We start from the raw sequence: 15,728 nt of genomic DNA, 5'->3' as shown, positions 1-15,728 counted from the left end.
TAGTTCTATTTTTAGTTTTTTAAGGAATCTCCATACTGTTCTCCATAGTGGCTGTATCAATTTACATTCCCACCAACAGTGCAAGAGGGTTCCCTTTTCTCCACACCCTCTCCAGCATTTATTGTTTGTAGATTTTGTGATGATGGTCATTCTGACCGGTGTGAGGTGATACCTCATTGTGGTTTTGATTTGCATTTCTCTAGTGATAGTGATGTTGAGCATCCTTTCATGTGTTTGTTGGCAATCTGTATATCTTCTTTGGAGAAATGTCTATTTAGGTCTTCCACCCATTTTTGGATTGGGTTGTTTGTTTTTTATGATATTGAGCTGCATGAGCTGCTTGTATATTTTGGAGATTAATCCTTTGTCAGTTGCTTCATTTGCAAACACTTTCTCCCATTCTGAGAGTTGTCTTTTTGTTTTGTTTATGGTTTCCTTTGCTGTGCAAAAGCTTTTAAGTTTCATTAGGTCCCATTTGCTTATTTTTGTTTTTATTTCCATTACTCTAGGAGGTGGGTCAAAAAAGGATCTTGCTGTGATTTATTTCATAGAGTGTTCTGCCTATGTTTTCCTCTGAGAGTTTTATGGATTTTACATCTTGTGGATGAATTGCAAGATGCCCACATGAATTTCAACCATAAGCATACTAGAGTTCAAAACAAACCGGTCTTTGTTAAGATTTTCATCTTTGGTCACCAGAGCCATAATTGCCATCCTATACATGTGATCTGATATGCTCTCTGGCTTCTGGACATTTCTGTATACCCAGTCAGTATGTGGGACTCTCTTGAGCTGCCCCACCAGCCTCAGGAACGGCAGCAGGTTCCAGGCCCCATGGCCCGAGATGGGCGCAGCCATGTGGCTACCGATCCCGACAGGTCTGATGTGTTACAGTCTTTTTTTTTTTTTTTTTTAAAGGATTTTCTTATTTATTTATTTATTTATTTATTTATTTTTTTTTTTGGCTGTGTTGGGTCTTCGGTTCGTGCGAGGGCTTTCTCCAGTTGCGGCAAGCGGGGGCCACTCTTCATCGCGGTGCGGGGACCGCTCTTCATCGCGGTGCGCGGGCCTTTCTCTATCGCGGCCCCTCCCGTCGCGGGGCACAGGCTCCAGACGCGCAGGCTCAGCAATTTTGGCTCACGGGCCCAGCTGCTCCGTGGCATGTGGGATCTTCCCAGACCAGGGCTCGAACCCGTGTCCCCTGCATCAGCAGGCAGATTCTCAACCACTGCGCCACCAGGGAAGCCCTGTGTTACAGTCTTGAGGCAAAGTTACTTCTCTGGGAAACCTTTGTTTTTGCTCTTAAGGTCTTCAACTGATTGAATGAGGCCCACCTGTATTATCTAGGGTGACGTCCTTTACTTAAAGTCAACTGATTGTAGATATTAATCACAATATGTTAATTAATCACAATATAAAAATATCTTCACGGCAACATCTAGACTAGTGTTTGACCAAACAACTGGGCACCATAGCCTAGCCAAGTTGACATACAAAATTTAACCATCATGGTGTCCTAAAGCAACACCAATTTATTTATTTTACAGTTCTGAGGTCAGAAGTCCAAAATTGGTCTCACTGGGCTAATGGCAAGGTGTCAGTAGGGCTGGTTCTTTCCAGAGGCTTTGAGGGGAGAATCTGTTTCCTTTCATTCTTCAAGTTCTAGAGGCTGCCTATATTCCTGGGCTTGTGGCTGCTTCCTCCATCTTCAAAGCACATCACTACAACCCCTGCTTCTGTGTCACATCTCCTACTACTGACTCTCATCCTCCTGTCTCCCTCTAATAAGGACCCCCATGATTGCATTGGGCCCACACAGTCAATCTAGGATAATGTACCCATCTCAAGATTTTTAACATAATCATGTCTGCAAAGTCCCTTTTTTTTGCCATGTAAAGTAACATATTCACAGGTTCCAGGGACTAGGTTGTGAACATCTTCAGGAGGCCATCACTCAGCCTCCCATCCTCTGCATTTTCAGAATCCCTGTCCTGGAGCACTGTTCTTTTCCTCTGGAAGCCATGGGAATGGACCACTTTGTGATGGAGGATACTTATGATTCAAAATGTTTAATTTAAGTTCCATGATTCATAAGGTTCGGGGGCTTCCTTTGTTTGCATTTTCTTAAAAGCAGGAGTATAGAATTCTAAAAGGCCACTAAACACTGGAGCGATGGAGAAATCTGAAAAATAAGGCCTTTTGGAACTTGGGAAGAAAATGAACTGGCATTCTTGATTGTACCTCTATTATTTGGAAAACAGTTATTTTTTTTCTTCCAGTTTTATTGATATAGAATTGACATACAGCACTGTATAAGTTTAAGTTGTACAACATAATGATTTGATTTATATATGCCATGAAATGATGACCACAATAAGTTTAGTGAACATCTATCATCTCATATAGATACAAAAGAAAAGAAAAAGAAAAAAATATTTTCCCTTGTGATGAGAACTCTTAGGATTTCATCTCTTAACACCTCTCATATATAACATACAGCAGTGTTCATTATATTGATCATGTGGTACATTACATCGCTAGTGCTTATTTATCTTATAAGTGGAAGTTTACACCTTTGACCACCTTCATCCAATTCCCCCTCCACCTACCCCCTGCTTCTTGTAACCACAAGTCTGAGCTCTTTTTCTATTTTGTTTGTTTGTTTGTTTTTGAAGTATAAGTGACCTACGGCACTATGTTAATTCCTGTTACACAGCATAGTGATTCGGTATTTTATACATTACAAAACGATCAGCACTGGAGAGCAGTTATGTTAAGTTACAACCTTAACACACTGCATGTCATCACCAATAGTGAGTCTAACTTCCTGGGAAAGGGTGTTTTCTTCCAGCTCTGTTGAAAAACATTTCCTGAGGCTAGCCAAAGCTTAAGGTCTGGATGTCAAGCTGCTAAAAGATGCGGACCACCAAAAAATTAACTCAAGGCTTAAGATGTGAAAGGAAATGAGGGTGGTATGAAAAAGATGATTCCTCCTTCAAAGACACTTACTGCCTGGCTAGGAAATGAAATACTTCTGAACCGATAAAAAGCCAGCAATGCAGAGGTTGAAGCTTCTGAGTTCCACCCAGTTACCCAAGCTACAAACTTGGGTGTTATCCTTGACTCCTCCTTGTCTATCATTTTTGCATCCTTTTGTGTCCTTAATGATGCTAGACTCTTTCCCCCCTTTCTCTGTCTCGCAACAGAGGCCTCCATTCACACTCTCACCTCTTTCCCTGGCTATCTCCCAGGGTCTCTTCTCTCATCTCCAGGCCCCTGGTCATCTTCTCAAATCCACCCTTGACCTAACATAGAGTGAGATTTCCACAAAACAAGTCTGACCATGCTCTTCCCTGCTGAAAGGCCTTCAGACGCTCCCTGTAACTTTTAGGATAAAGTCCAAACTCCTTAGGAGAACTTGTAAAGCCTTTTCCACATCAGCAGGTGTCCCCCCCCCCCCCCCCCAGCTCACCTGAGCATGTCCTGCTTTTACAGGACTCTGTGCTAGTGCCTGGGGCCTTCTCCTGGTTACCTCCTGCCTACTCATTCTTTCAGACTCAGGTTCTGCCTTCTCTGGAAGCCCTTCTAGATTTCCCCGGGGTTGGTTCCAGATCCTTCCTCTGCTTGGCATGTCCCAATCATAGCACACATGACCGCCTCTGTCATGCATGACCCAGTGCTTGGTAAGCAGCTTGGCACAGAGTTGATGTTGATGCCTCTTTATGCCAGAGTCCGATAGTAGAGCATAGCCCAGCCTGTGTCGGAGGGGTGCTGGGCTCTCAGTGACCACAGGTGGGATTCCTCTTTACCTGGGTCTCTTGCTCTGTCTCTTTCTCATTCTTGTTCTTCCTCACTCCTTGCTTTTGCTCTCAGTCTCTTACCCTCTTTTGTTCTCTCTCCCTCTCTTACACACACACACACACACACACACACCCTCTTTCTTTCTTACTCTTTCTCTGTTTCAATGCCAAGCAACCCAAGAAAAGAAGCCGTTGGCATGCCTAACTTTACCAAACCTTAACTGGGAACGCCAGGTTTTCCAAAGGTCTCTATCCACCACCCTCAATGGTGTGCAGTAACTGGGCTCCACCCCTCTCATGACTATACCATCGTCCCCCCTTATCCATGGGGGATACATTCCAAGATCCCCAGTGGATGCCTGGAACCATGGATAGTACCGAACCCTATATATACCATAACGGGAGGGGGGAACTGTTGTATTGAAGGGCTGCAGTTTTCCTTAATCACTGGCGTCTGGGAGAAACAAGGATGCTCTTCGTATTTAGGATTCAAGGGATCCTATCATCAGTCATCGACTCTGATTTTGTTTCTTGTTTCAGGTCTCATTTTGTAGGCCAGACTTGCCCTGATACAAAAGTATTTTCCTTTCCTTACCTTTACTGATAAAGCACAGTCTGGTTAGAAATCATCACAGATTTGTGAATGGGCTTGCTATGGGTGCCTGTGGAATGTGGAGTTTATCATCATTGCTAGTGAGTCCTTTTGGGGAATCTGTTTTAATGGAAGTATCCCTTTTTCGCAGACACGACAGTCTTAATGGGGATGTACTTGGTAATTTTGCATCATCCAAAAGGGCCTCCCGCAAAAGTAAGCCCTTGCAGACTGTCCCAGGTGAAAGCGCTCCTGTGGCTGCTGCTTGGGAGAAGATGGACAAGCTTCAGTCATCAGAGCCTTCCTTGGACACGAAGAGGATGGGAGAGAAGATCAGGCCAAAGTCTGGCCTGATTGTCCGAGGCATGATGGCCGGGCCCATCGCCAGCTCCCCACAGGTGGGCTTGGTGCTCTTACTATTATTATGAGCATGGAAAGTGGGGACCGGGCAGGGCTTAAGGGGCTGCCTGGGTTTACTTGGGGGTACCCCACGAGACAGCTCAAGAAGGGAGGATCTGCGTGGTAGATGGCAAGGACACTGGCCTCTTTTTCCTCCCTGGCTCTACTGTCAGCTCTCTGGGGCCATGGGTAGGCCTCCTCACCTCCCCTGCCTTCGGTTTAACTATCTCGTCAACCAGGTGGTTACCAGGTGGATTCCTTTGCAGAGTGAGAACACATCTACTCAGCTTTATCTTTGTCATTCAGGAGTTGGGGGACCCACCCCAGTCTAGAGGACATATTTTTTTAAATTTTTTAACACATGATAGAGAAAAGGGAAAAAGAAATCCCAATCCTTATAGTTTTGTTTTAAAAAAATTCTAAAAACTTAACACCGATGTTTTATAGTCTCCCTTAAGGAGGGGCCGTGGTAGGGTCCCATCAGGTGGGAGACTAAACCAAAGGAGAGAATGAATGTAAAAGGGGTTTGTAAAACAGAAGAGAAACAGAAAAACAAAGGAAGGTCAAATGCCAAACTCAAAGTAGAGTATCAGTCAAATCAGGGAGCCTAAGCCAACCAAAAATAGGTCATCTGTGTCCACGCTGGTCACCTCCACCCTCACGTGTGGCATATTTATGTGTGGGTGCAGCTGCAGATGCCAGCACTGTTCTCCCAATTCATCTGGAATCAGGGCAACAAGCAGTGGACCTTCTCCCTGCCTCAGCCTACGTCCTGTGAGATTTTCGGACAAGGTCTTTGTTCCTCTTGGCCATGGTCTCGTTTGTTAGACCAGGTGTCTAAGATCCCTTCGAGATCTGGAATTTCATGACTCAGTGATGGTCATGCAGTTGGGAAAGGGAAAAGTATTTTAATAGTCTTTTCAGAAAACTAGGGGTATTTTTTAATATTACACCAAACCTAGACAAGTTGTTTCTTTTTTCTTTCTTTTTTTTTTTTTTATCCAGTTCACAAGGCTGGGTGTTCCCTCAAAAACAACCTGCTTTGGGTCTAGATCAAGTATAGTTATCTGTCATTGTTCTGTTGATTAAAAACATGCACAACCTAAAAGTTGAGAATTACGTTTTATTTGACGGACTTGCTGAGGACTTAAGCCTGGAAGACAGCCTCTCAGATAACGCTGAGGGACTGCTCTGAAGAGGTAAGGGAGGAGCCAGGATATACAGGAGTTTTTGCAAGAAACCAGCTAGTAGGAACATCAAAAGATTACTGTTAATTAAAGAAAAACAGGGACTTCCCTCATGGTCCAGTGGTCAAGAGTCCAGGCTTCCACTGCAGGGGGTGTGGGTTTGATCCGTGGTTGGGGAACTAAGATCCCACATGCCGTGTGGCGTGGCCCAAAAAAAAAAAAAAGGAAAGAAAGAAAGGAAAAAAAAAGAAAAACAGACATCTCAAGTTAATGAAGTTAGCACTTTTCTTTGTACAGGAAGATGCAGAGTCTGAGTTGATTTAAACCATTCCTTGAATACACACCTTATCAATGAAAAAAAATGTTGCCTGCCATTTCAGTAAACAAAGGATGTTGTAGCCATCAAGCCATCACACTACAGCTGCCTGATGGTGAGCCCTGAGGGAACTCAGCATAGAAATAGGATGCCGACCATCAGACACTGTAGCCACCACCAACCCCTGCATAGCGCACCCTGAGGAGACTCAGGATGAGAAAGCACAGGATGCTGACCCCAGATAGCTGAGGTGCGCATCAAAGGAATGATTTCAGTGAGCCCTGACTTCTGCATCTTCCCATATATAGAAAAGTACTAAATTCCTTAACTTGAGATATCTGGTTTTCTTTTTCTTTTTTTTTTTTTTTGAATTTTATTGTATTTATTTTTTATACAGCAGGTTCTTATTAGTTATCTATTTTATACATATTAGTACATATATGTCAATCTCAATCTCCCAGTACATCCCACCACCACCAACCCCCCAGCCCCCCCGCCACACTACTTTCCCCCCTTGGTGTCCATACGTTTGTTCTCTACATCTGTGTCTCAAGTTTCTACCCTGCAAACCGGTTCATCTGTACCATTTTTCTAGGTTCCACATAAATGCGTTAATATACGATATTTGTTTTTCTCTTTCTGACTTCACTCTGTATGACAGTCTCTAGGTCCATCCATGTCTCTACAAATGACCGAATTTCGTTCCTTTTTATGGCTGAGTAATATTCCATTGTATATATGTACCACATCTTCTTTACCCATTCATCTGTCGATGGGCATTTAGGTTGCTTCCATGACCTGGCTATTGTAAATAGTGCTGCAGTGAACACTGGGGTGCATGTGTCTTTTTGAATTATGGTTTTCTCTGGGTATATGCCCAGTAGTGGGATTGCTGGGTCATATGGTAATTCTATTTTTAGTTTTTTAAGGAACCATACTGTTCCTTAAAACATACTGTTCTCCATAGTGGCTGTATCAATTTACATTCCCACCAACAGTGCAAGAGGGTTCCCTTTTCTCCACACCCTCTCCAGCATTTGTTGTTTGTAGATTTTCTGATGATGCCCATTCTAACTGGTGTGAGGTGACTACCTCATTGTAGTTTTGATTTGCATTTCTCTAATAATTAGTGATGTTGAGCAGCTTTTCATGTGCTTCTTGGCCATCTGTATGTCTTCTTTGGAGAAATGTCTATTTAGGTCTTCTGCCCATTTTTTGATTGGGTTGTTTGTTTTTTTAATATTGAGCTGCATGAGCTGTTTATATATTTTGGAGATTAATCCTTTGTCCGTTGATTCGTTTGCAAATATTTTCTCCCATTCTGAGGGTTTAGACAAGTTGTTTCTTAATATGGAATCTGAAACCATCCCAATGAACTTTTTCTACGTATCAGTTTCCACTGGTTTGTCTTGAACTTTGAATGACTCTTTTACCACTGCATGGTTTAGTAACATGATGCATTGGGTCATGTGGAAATTATTGGTTTACTAAGTTATATGGATCTTCTGAACGTTGACACATTTCAATATACAAAAAAAACACATAAAAAATTGCATTTGTTGATGTCACTACTCAACTTATCAGAAAGTTTTTGAGAAGCCCTCCAGTTCACAGTGGCAAACACAAGTTTCCCCAAATTCTAATTTTTACCTGATGACTTGTATTTTATCACTGGCAACAGTGTATCATTTATTTTCCTTGATGTGACAGGCTCGATTTATTTTCAAGAAAATGCCTGCCAAATACTCAATACTGAATATTCAAATACTGAATAACCGTAGTTCATCTGTCAGTTGTTCCATGAAAAAAATAGCAAGTTTAGCTCACAACTCTGATGGCTGCGTAAGTGCTTCTCCTGGTGACAGCCTTCATCCTCTGCATCCCGCAGAATGTTTATATATACCTCCCATTTTGTCACACAGACTATTAAAGAGATGTATAACATAGGGTCAAGATTGAACACAATATTTTTTATGCTTCAGCATGGACATTCTTAAGTGAAATTAGTATTTCACTTATTTACTTTTATTGCAAGTGGTATTGAATACCTTGAATACTGGTAAAGTTTGGTGCTGCTGCCTTGATTTGTGCTAAGGGCCAGCCAACGGTTTTTCCCACCAGTGCTTTGCACCATCAGTACAAATGTGGACACAGTGAAAAAGGCAAATCATGTTGTATTATTATTATGAAAATAATTTTGAGCTCCCTGAAAGGGTTTGGGGATAGACCTGTAAGGTCGGTAGACTGCACTTTGGGAACTGGTGGACCAGATGAATGCTAGGATCCTGTCCTATCATGACTTTCTAATCAGCAAGTCTGTGCAGTTCAGACCCCTTCATAACTGAGGTGTAAGGAAGATGGCTTGTACCTGCTTTACTGCTGAGAGATTGCTGCAAACTTCTCCCCAAAGGAGAAGTGATTGTTCTTGGAGGTGTTCTTTTCCCCTGGGGTATCTGAATCCTGTGAAAGACATAGAGGTAGAATTTCCCCAGGTTTTCTGGAAGGTGTTCTGGGGGCCTTTGAGTACCTTGGCCATACTTATTGGTTGCTCAAGAGAAAAGAGCAAGGTTGCTAGGTATGGCATCATTTTTTTTTGCTAGATCAGCTCTGCACTTTTGAAGAATGAGTAAGAGGCTGGGTTCGCTGCCCTTGGCCGGAAGTTTGGGTCTCCTTGGGAATGTTGACTAATGTTTTCCTTGTTCTGTGGCAAGGGATGCCCTGGGTGGCTTTCAGAGGAGGTTTATAGTGCCTAGTAATTTCCACCGGGCGGGAATATGACAGAATTAGCTGTTCTTTTTCCGGCACAGGCTTTACAATTTGGCTCAGGATTATTTCTGGAAATGCTGAGAGGTCCAGAATTTTAAACCCAGGAGGAGCCCAGCAGGTGTATTTTTGTCCCCTACCCCTCCTCCTCCACCTCAGATTGGTAACAACGTGAGTTCTCATTTCATTGGTCAATGATAGCTAGTGGGAGAGGACATTTCTGTTGACTCCTCTGAAATTCCTTCATTTCAAAAAGTAAGCATTGCTTACTATGTGTAGGTCACTGGGCTGGGAGCTCTGGGGACACCAGAGTTGAAGGAAGAATGGCATCCATCACCTGGTCTACTGGCAGGAAGGGTTAAGGCCATATGTAAGTGGGGACAGGGGCAAAGATGCATAGCAGTAAGTAATATTTGCTGGCTGCTGTGCAGGGTTTGGCTCTGTGCTGGTGCCTTACGTGGGTCTGGGTCTCTCCTTTAGTCCTCACCATGGTCTTGTGGGAGATCGGTACTGCAGGTCCCCAATCCCTCATCCAAAACCTTTGAGCAAATGTGTTCTGGAATTTAGATTTTGTTTTTAAACTTCAGAAAGGAAATACAATGCATAAACCACATACCACAGAACGCCTGCAATAGGGTTTGGAGTAGCACCCCATAAACAAAACATTTCTGCAGCAAAACATATGAGTATTCACACTTAAAAAAGGACCGCAACGGAATTTCCTGGCGGTCCAATGGTTAGGACTCTGTGCTTTCATTGCCGAGGGCCTGGGTTCAATCCCTGGTCTGGGAACTAAGATCCCGCAAGCCACGTGGCCCAAAAAACCAAAAAAAAAAAAACAACAAAAAAACCCCAAGAATGCAAGCAACCTACCTCATAATAATGAAAAAGAATTTGCTATGGGATTCCAAAAGAAATGTTCATTTTTTAAGGGTTTTGGGATTTAGGAATTATTGATAGCGGGTTGTGGACAGGTTATGTTGCAGGTGGGGAAGTGAGGGACAAAGAAGTTCAATGACTTGCCACAGAGCACACGGCTGGCAGGGGGTGACACGGGAATTAGAACACAGGTCTGACCCTGGAGCTCTCTGTAAGGGGTATGGGGGGTGGGACCGAGGCATGCTCCTGGGATTTACGTGGGTGGGGTGCTGTGAAAGCGTTACAGAAGTGGTAGCCCCTGCGTGTCTCCTCAAAGGGTGGGTAGGATTTTAAGAGAAGGAGTTGAGGATGGGAAAGACATTCCTGGGGGAGGGAAGATCATGGGTAAATGCTTGACTTGGGATATTTTCTCACCTCCCTCCAAGGGGATCCTCACCGCTGCTTTTGTCCTTGCTCCTTTCAGGATTCCCTCCGCAAACGCTCGCTGAGGCAGTCCCCGGCCTTGAGCAGCACGACCCAACCCCACGAGGAGGGGAGCCTACAAGCGCCCGAGCTGTCTGCTCACACCCCAGCCTGTCCCCCCCATGTCCTGCAGGAGGGCCCGGCTTCCAGCACCACCTCCCCTCCCAGGAGCACCCTGGGCCTGCTCAGCCAGCTGACCTTGGAAAAGCGGAGAGCCTCGCCCAGCAGCCCTCCTCACCTGCCAGGCAAAGGGCTTTCCCAGAGCGGGAGCGGCCGGTGGAGAGACCTTTCAGAGGGCAGCCCAGCCGTGGACAGCGGCCCAGAGGCCGACAGGACCGCCTTGAATTTCTCCTTGTCCAGTGGGAATGCCCCGACGACCCAGGAGAGGCTGGAAAGAGTGTTCAAACGGCAGGGGAGCCAGACCCCGGCCGTCAGGTGAGTGTGCTGTGCGCAGGTGATGGTTTTCGGAGAACCGTTCAGTCCCGAGTGGCTCCTTGGGCTCTCCAAGCAAGGCTGTGAAGTAGGGGAGGTGATGATGGTCACCCCACCAGGGAGAAAGCAGCCCAGAGTGCACACACCAGGAAGCTTTGTGTGTGGGGGATTTCTTTGGCCCTTCTTACTTCTTCTCAAGGGTCAGCCTGATATGGTACAAGAGATGCGTCGAAGCCAGAGGTATGGTGTTGAATCAGTTCCCACAACGCTCCTCTGGGGCAATGTTTTTTTTTTTTTAATTAATTAATTAATTAATTAATTTATTTATTTATGGCTGTGTTGGGTCTTCGTTTCTGTGCGAGGGCTCTCTCCAGTTGCGGCGAGCTGGGGCCACTCTTCATCGCGGTGCGCGGGCCTCTCACTATCGCGGCCTCTCTTGTTGCGGAGCACAGGCTCCAGACGCACAGGCTCAGTAATTGTGGCTCACGGGCCCAGTTGCTCCGTGGCATGTGGGATCTTCCCGGAGCAGGGCTCGAACCCGTGTCCCCTGCATTGGCAGGCAGATTCTCAACCACTGCGCCACCAGGGAAGCCCCCTGGGGCAATGTTTTTTAACCCTATCCTAAGTCCTTCACTTTCATTCTTTCACAATAGACCTTGGTGATCCCTACCCTGATTGTTTTTTGAATGTTAAACCAACCTTACATTTCTGGAATGAACCACCCTTGGCTGTGACACATTATCTTTGTATATATTGTTTGATTTGACTTACTAATATTTTGTGTAGGGTTTTGTATATAAATTCATGAGGGAGATTGGCTGGCAAATTTCCTTTCTTGTAACAACAGCCTTGTCAGATTTTGGTGTCCAGGATATGCTAGAAGTGGTGCCTCTTTTTTTTTATGGTCTTGAAGAGTTAGTGTGAGATTGGTGTTATTTCTTCCTTAAATATTTGGGAGAATCTTCTGGAGAAGACTTCTGAGCATTGAGTTAAAAGGTTTTAAATTGTGGATTCAATTAAAAAATTTTTTTAATTAAAATTTTCTATTTCTTCTTGTGTCAGTTTTGGCAAGTTGTATTTTTCCAAGGAATTTAACCACTTAATTTATATTTTAACTTTATTGATGTAAAATTGTGCAATTATACACAATTTTTTTTTTATTGGAGTAAAATTGCTTTACAATGTTGTGTTAGTTTCTGCTGTACAATGAAGTGAATCAGCTATACGTATACCTATCTCTCCTCCCTCTTGGACCTCCCTCCCACCCCACCCCCCATCCCAGCCATCCATGTTGTCACAGAGCACCTAGCTGAGCTCCCTGTGCTATATAGCAGGTTCCCACTAGCTATCTATTTTCTGCATGGTAGTGTATATATGTCAACCCTAATCTCCCAATTCGTCCCAACTTCTCCTTCCCACCCTGTGTCCAAATGTCTGTTCTCTATGTCTACGTCTCTATTCCTGCCCTGCAAATAGGTTCATCTGTACCATTTTTCTAGATGCCACATATATGTGTTAATATACGATATTTGTTTTTCTCTTTCTGGCTTACTTCAGTCTGTATGACAGACTCTAGGTCCATCCACATCTCTACAAATGACCCAATTTCATTCCTTTTTATAGCTGAGTAATATTCCATTGTATATATGTACCACATCGTCTTTATCCATTCATCTGTCTTTGGACATTTAGGTTGTTTCCATGTCCTGGCTATTGTAAATAGTGCTGCAATGAACATTGGGGTACATGTGTCCTTGTGAATTATGAATATCCTCTTATTGTCACTTTAAAGTCTGTAAGATCTGCAGGGATGTCTCTGTTTCCATTCCCGATACTGGTAATTTGTGTTCTATTTCTTAACTAGTTTTACTAGGGGGTTATGAATTATACGCTTTTTTCAAAGAGCTAACTTTTGGCTTTGTAAGTTTGTTTTCTAATTAATTGATTTCCACTCTTACTTTTATTCTTTCTTTCATTCTGCTCTCTTTGAGTTTAATTTGCTATTATTTTCTATTTTATTTTATTATTTATTTCTATTTTATCATAAATTATTGATTCTCAGCCGCCTCCTCCTCCTTCTTCTTGTTCTTCTCCTTCCTCTTCCTCTTATTCTTCCTCCTCTTCTTCTTTGGGCATTTCTGATTCTAATTTTTAGGGGGCTTCTTGACTGCTATTTCAGGATTATTTTCAATATTTCTTATATATAATTATTAATATTAATTACTACCATTAATTGAGAGTTTACTTAGTGCCTGATGCTATACTAGGCACTTTTCATATATTATTCTATTTCATACTTGAAAAAACCTGCAAGAAGGTATTATTATTCCTCAATTTACAGATGAGGAAATACAGACTCATAGAGGTTATCACTCCCAAGGTTGCCTAGCCAGGAAGTGAAGGAGCTGGGATATGAACCTAGGTGTTTCTGAGTCCAAAGCCCATCATGCCTGTAAGCACCATCCTGTACTAGTTACGTAATTGCGTTTTTGTTTGTGTGTGTTGTGTATGTTTTAAGCACTAGTAATTTGCTTGGAGAATTTCTGCAGGGGTGGGTATAAGAAGTATTAGGCATCCTGGTTTGTAATACTGGCTTTTTAAGTCATTTACTGTGCACCTAATATGTGCCAGGCACTTAGGCACTGGTAGTGCAAGGCAAGCTAAACAGATAGAGTGTATTAACTCCCTTTGTGACCATCGATAAGCTGGGCCTACTTTGCTTATACATTTCGTGACTATGTTATTTGATGCATATACATATAGAATTCTTATAGCTTCCTGTCGGATAGACTTTTCTATCATTACGAAATCTCTCTTCGTCTCTAACAATGCTTATTGCCTTAATGTCTATTTAGGTATAGCTACTTCAGCTTTCCTTTGATTAATGTTTTCATGGTATATCTCTTTTTCCATCTTTTTACTTTCATCCATTCTGTAGCTTTATATTTAAAAGTGCCAACCAAAAGCCTGTGGGGTTTACCAGGATCCTTCACCCTTTTAAAAAATAATTATTATAATTTATTTAAACTAAAAATAAAGCAAAACAAAACAAAACCAGTTCACCCATTTCTCCCACCTTCTACCCACCTCAGCCTTCTTCTTTTGTAATATCTTTTAAGGCTACAAATTTCCTTCTAAGTAGTGCTTTGTATCCCAGAAGTTAATAAATTATATAATCATATAATTTAGTTTAAATATTTTCTAATTCCCATTGTGATTTATTCTTTTGACCTGTGGGCTATTTAGACATGTATTGACTAATTCATAGCATTTGGGCTATTTTTCTGGTTATCTGTTTGTTTTTGATTTCTAGCTTATTTCCACTTTAGTCATAATATATTCTGTATGATTTCAATCCTTTGATATTTGTTGAGATTTCTTTATGGTCTAGTATATATTTAAAGCTCATCTCTTATAACCAGCATATATGTGGATTTTTTAAAATCCAGTCTGATAATTTTTTGTTTTAGTTGGAATAATTATTGCATTTACATTTTCCTTTTGCTTGAAGAACTTCCTTTAGTATTTCTTTAGCAGGTATGTTACAATAAATTTTTTTTTTTCAGTTTTTGTTTGGTAATGTCTTTATTTTGCCTTTATTTTTGAAGGATATTTTCAATGGGTATAGAATTCTAGACTGGTGGCTTATTTCCTTTTCAGCACTTTAAGTATTTAATTCCATTATCTTACCTTAGTCTTTCATTATCTCTGTTGATAAATAAGTTGACATTTTTTATTATTACTCTTTTGAAGGTAATGTGTCTTTTTTTTAACCTCTGACTGCTTCTTTTTAATTTTTTTTTTTTGCTTCTTCTCATTCTTTAATTTTCAACAGTGTTACTATGATGTGCCTAGACATGGTTTTCTTTGACGTTTCTGTTAGTATATGTAGAGCTTCCTCAGTTTGGGGTTGATACCTTTCATCAGTTTTGAAAATTATTGTCTATTGTCTTTTCAAATATTGCTTTTATCCCATCCTTTCTTTTCTCTCCTGGTACTCCAGTTATACATATATTACTAGATATTTTCACTGTGTTCTATAGGGTTTAAAAAAAATATTATTTCCTATACTTTCCATCTTTTTCTCTCCCTGTACTTTAATCTAGGTATTTTCTCTTGCTCTATCTTCTGGTTCATGTTTTTTCTCTTTTGCCATGCTATTAAATATATATAATAAATTATTACTTTCAGTTATTTTTCAGTTTTATAATTTCTGTTTCTTTGTAAAAAGTAGATATCAGTCTTTTGTGAGATTCTCCATCTTTTATTTTCTTGAGCACATTATTCATAGTCATTTTAAAGTTGCTGTCTGGTAACTTCCATATCTGGGTCACCTATAGGTCTATTGATATTGTCTTTTTTCTTTTGGGTTTTGATAATTTCGTCCTGTTTCTTTCCATTTCTGATAATTTTGATTCAGTTCCAGACATTGCATGTGAATAATTGTAGAGGCTCTGGTTAACATTACCTTCCTCCAAAGAGGATTTAATTTTCCTTTGGTAGATATTAATTTTGTTAGTTTTAGACTTTGTAAAATATCTTTTCCTTTGTTGAACAGAAATTCTTAATTTTGGCATAATTAATCAATCTCTTGTTTGGCATACGATTTGCATTTTTGCATTTTTTCTTTATTAAGTCCTTTCTTTCCTTTAGGTTTCAATGGTATTCTCCTGTATTTTTTCTATTAATTTTGTAATTTTAGCTTTCACATTTAGGTGTTTAATCTTTTGTATTTGTTAGGTTGAAAGACTCACTTTTATTTTTCTACATATAGTAAGACAGTTTTCCTAGCACCACCTACTCTACAATTTGTTCTTTACCCCATTGATTTATAGAGCTGCCTTGATTCTTTTCTAAGTTCCTGTATAGATTGTCCAGCCAGTGCAATAACAGTGCTG

At 41.5% G+C, this 15,728-nt stretch overlaps 1 protein-coding gene across 1 annotated transcript in view; it reads left to right on the top strand.

Annotated features, from left to right (window-relative positions):
- MINDY4 (MINDY lysine 48 deubiquitinase 4) overlaps positions 1-15,728 on the top strand; it is a 104,527-nt gene that overhangs the window by 11,379 nt on the left and 77,420 nt on the right. Inside the window, exons 4-5 of the mRNA XM_007175248.2 lie at positions 4,544-4,790; positions 10,400-10,833. Coding sequence (XP_007175310.2) covers positions 4,544-4,790; positions 10,400-10,833 — 681 coding nt within the window. The remainder of the gene's footprint in view (positions 1-4,543; positions 4,791-10,399; positions 10,834-15,728) is intronic.

This window comes from Balaenoptera acutorostrata, chromosome 7 (genome assembly GCF_949987535.1).
Source record: "Balaenoptera acutorostrata chromosome 7, mBalAcu1.1, whole genome shotgun sequence".
Classification (NCBI taxonomy): domain Eukaryota; kingdom Metazoa; phylum Chordata; class Mammalia; order Artiodactyla; family Balaenopteridae; genus Balaenoptera; species Balaenoptera acutorostrata.
The sequence above is the reverse complement of the archived record's forward strand: the minus strand, read 5'-3'. Positions and strand labels throughout refer to the sequence as shown.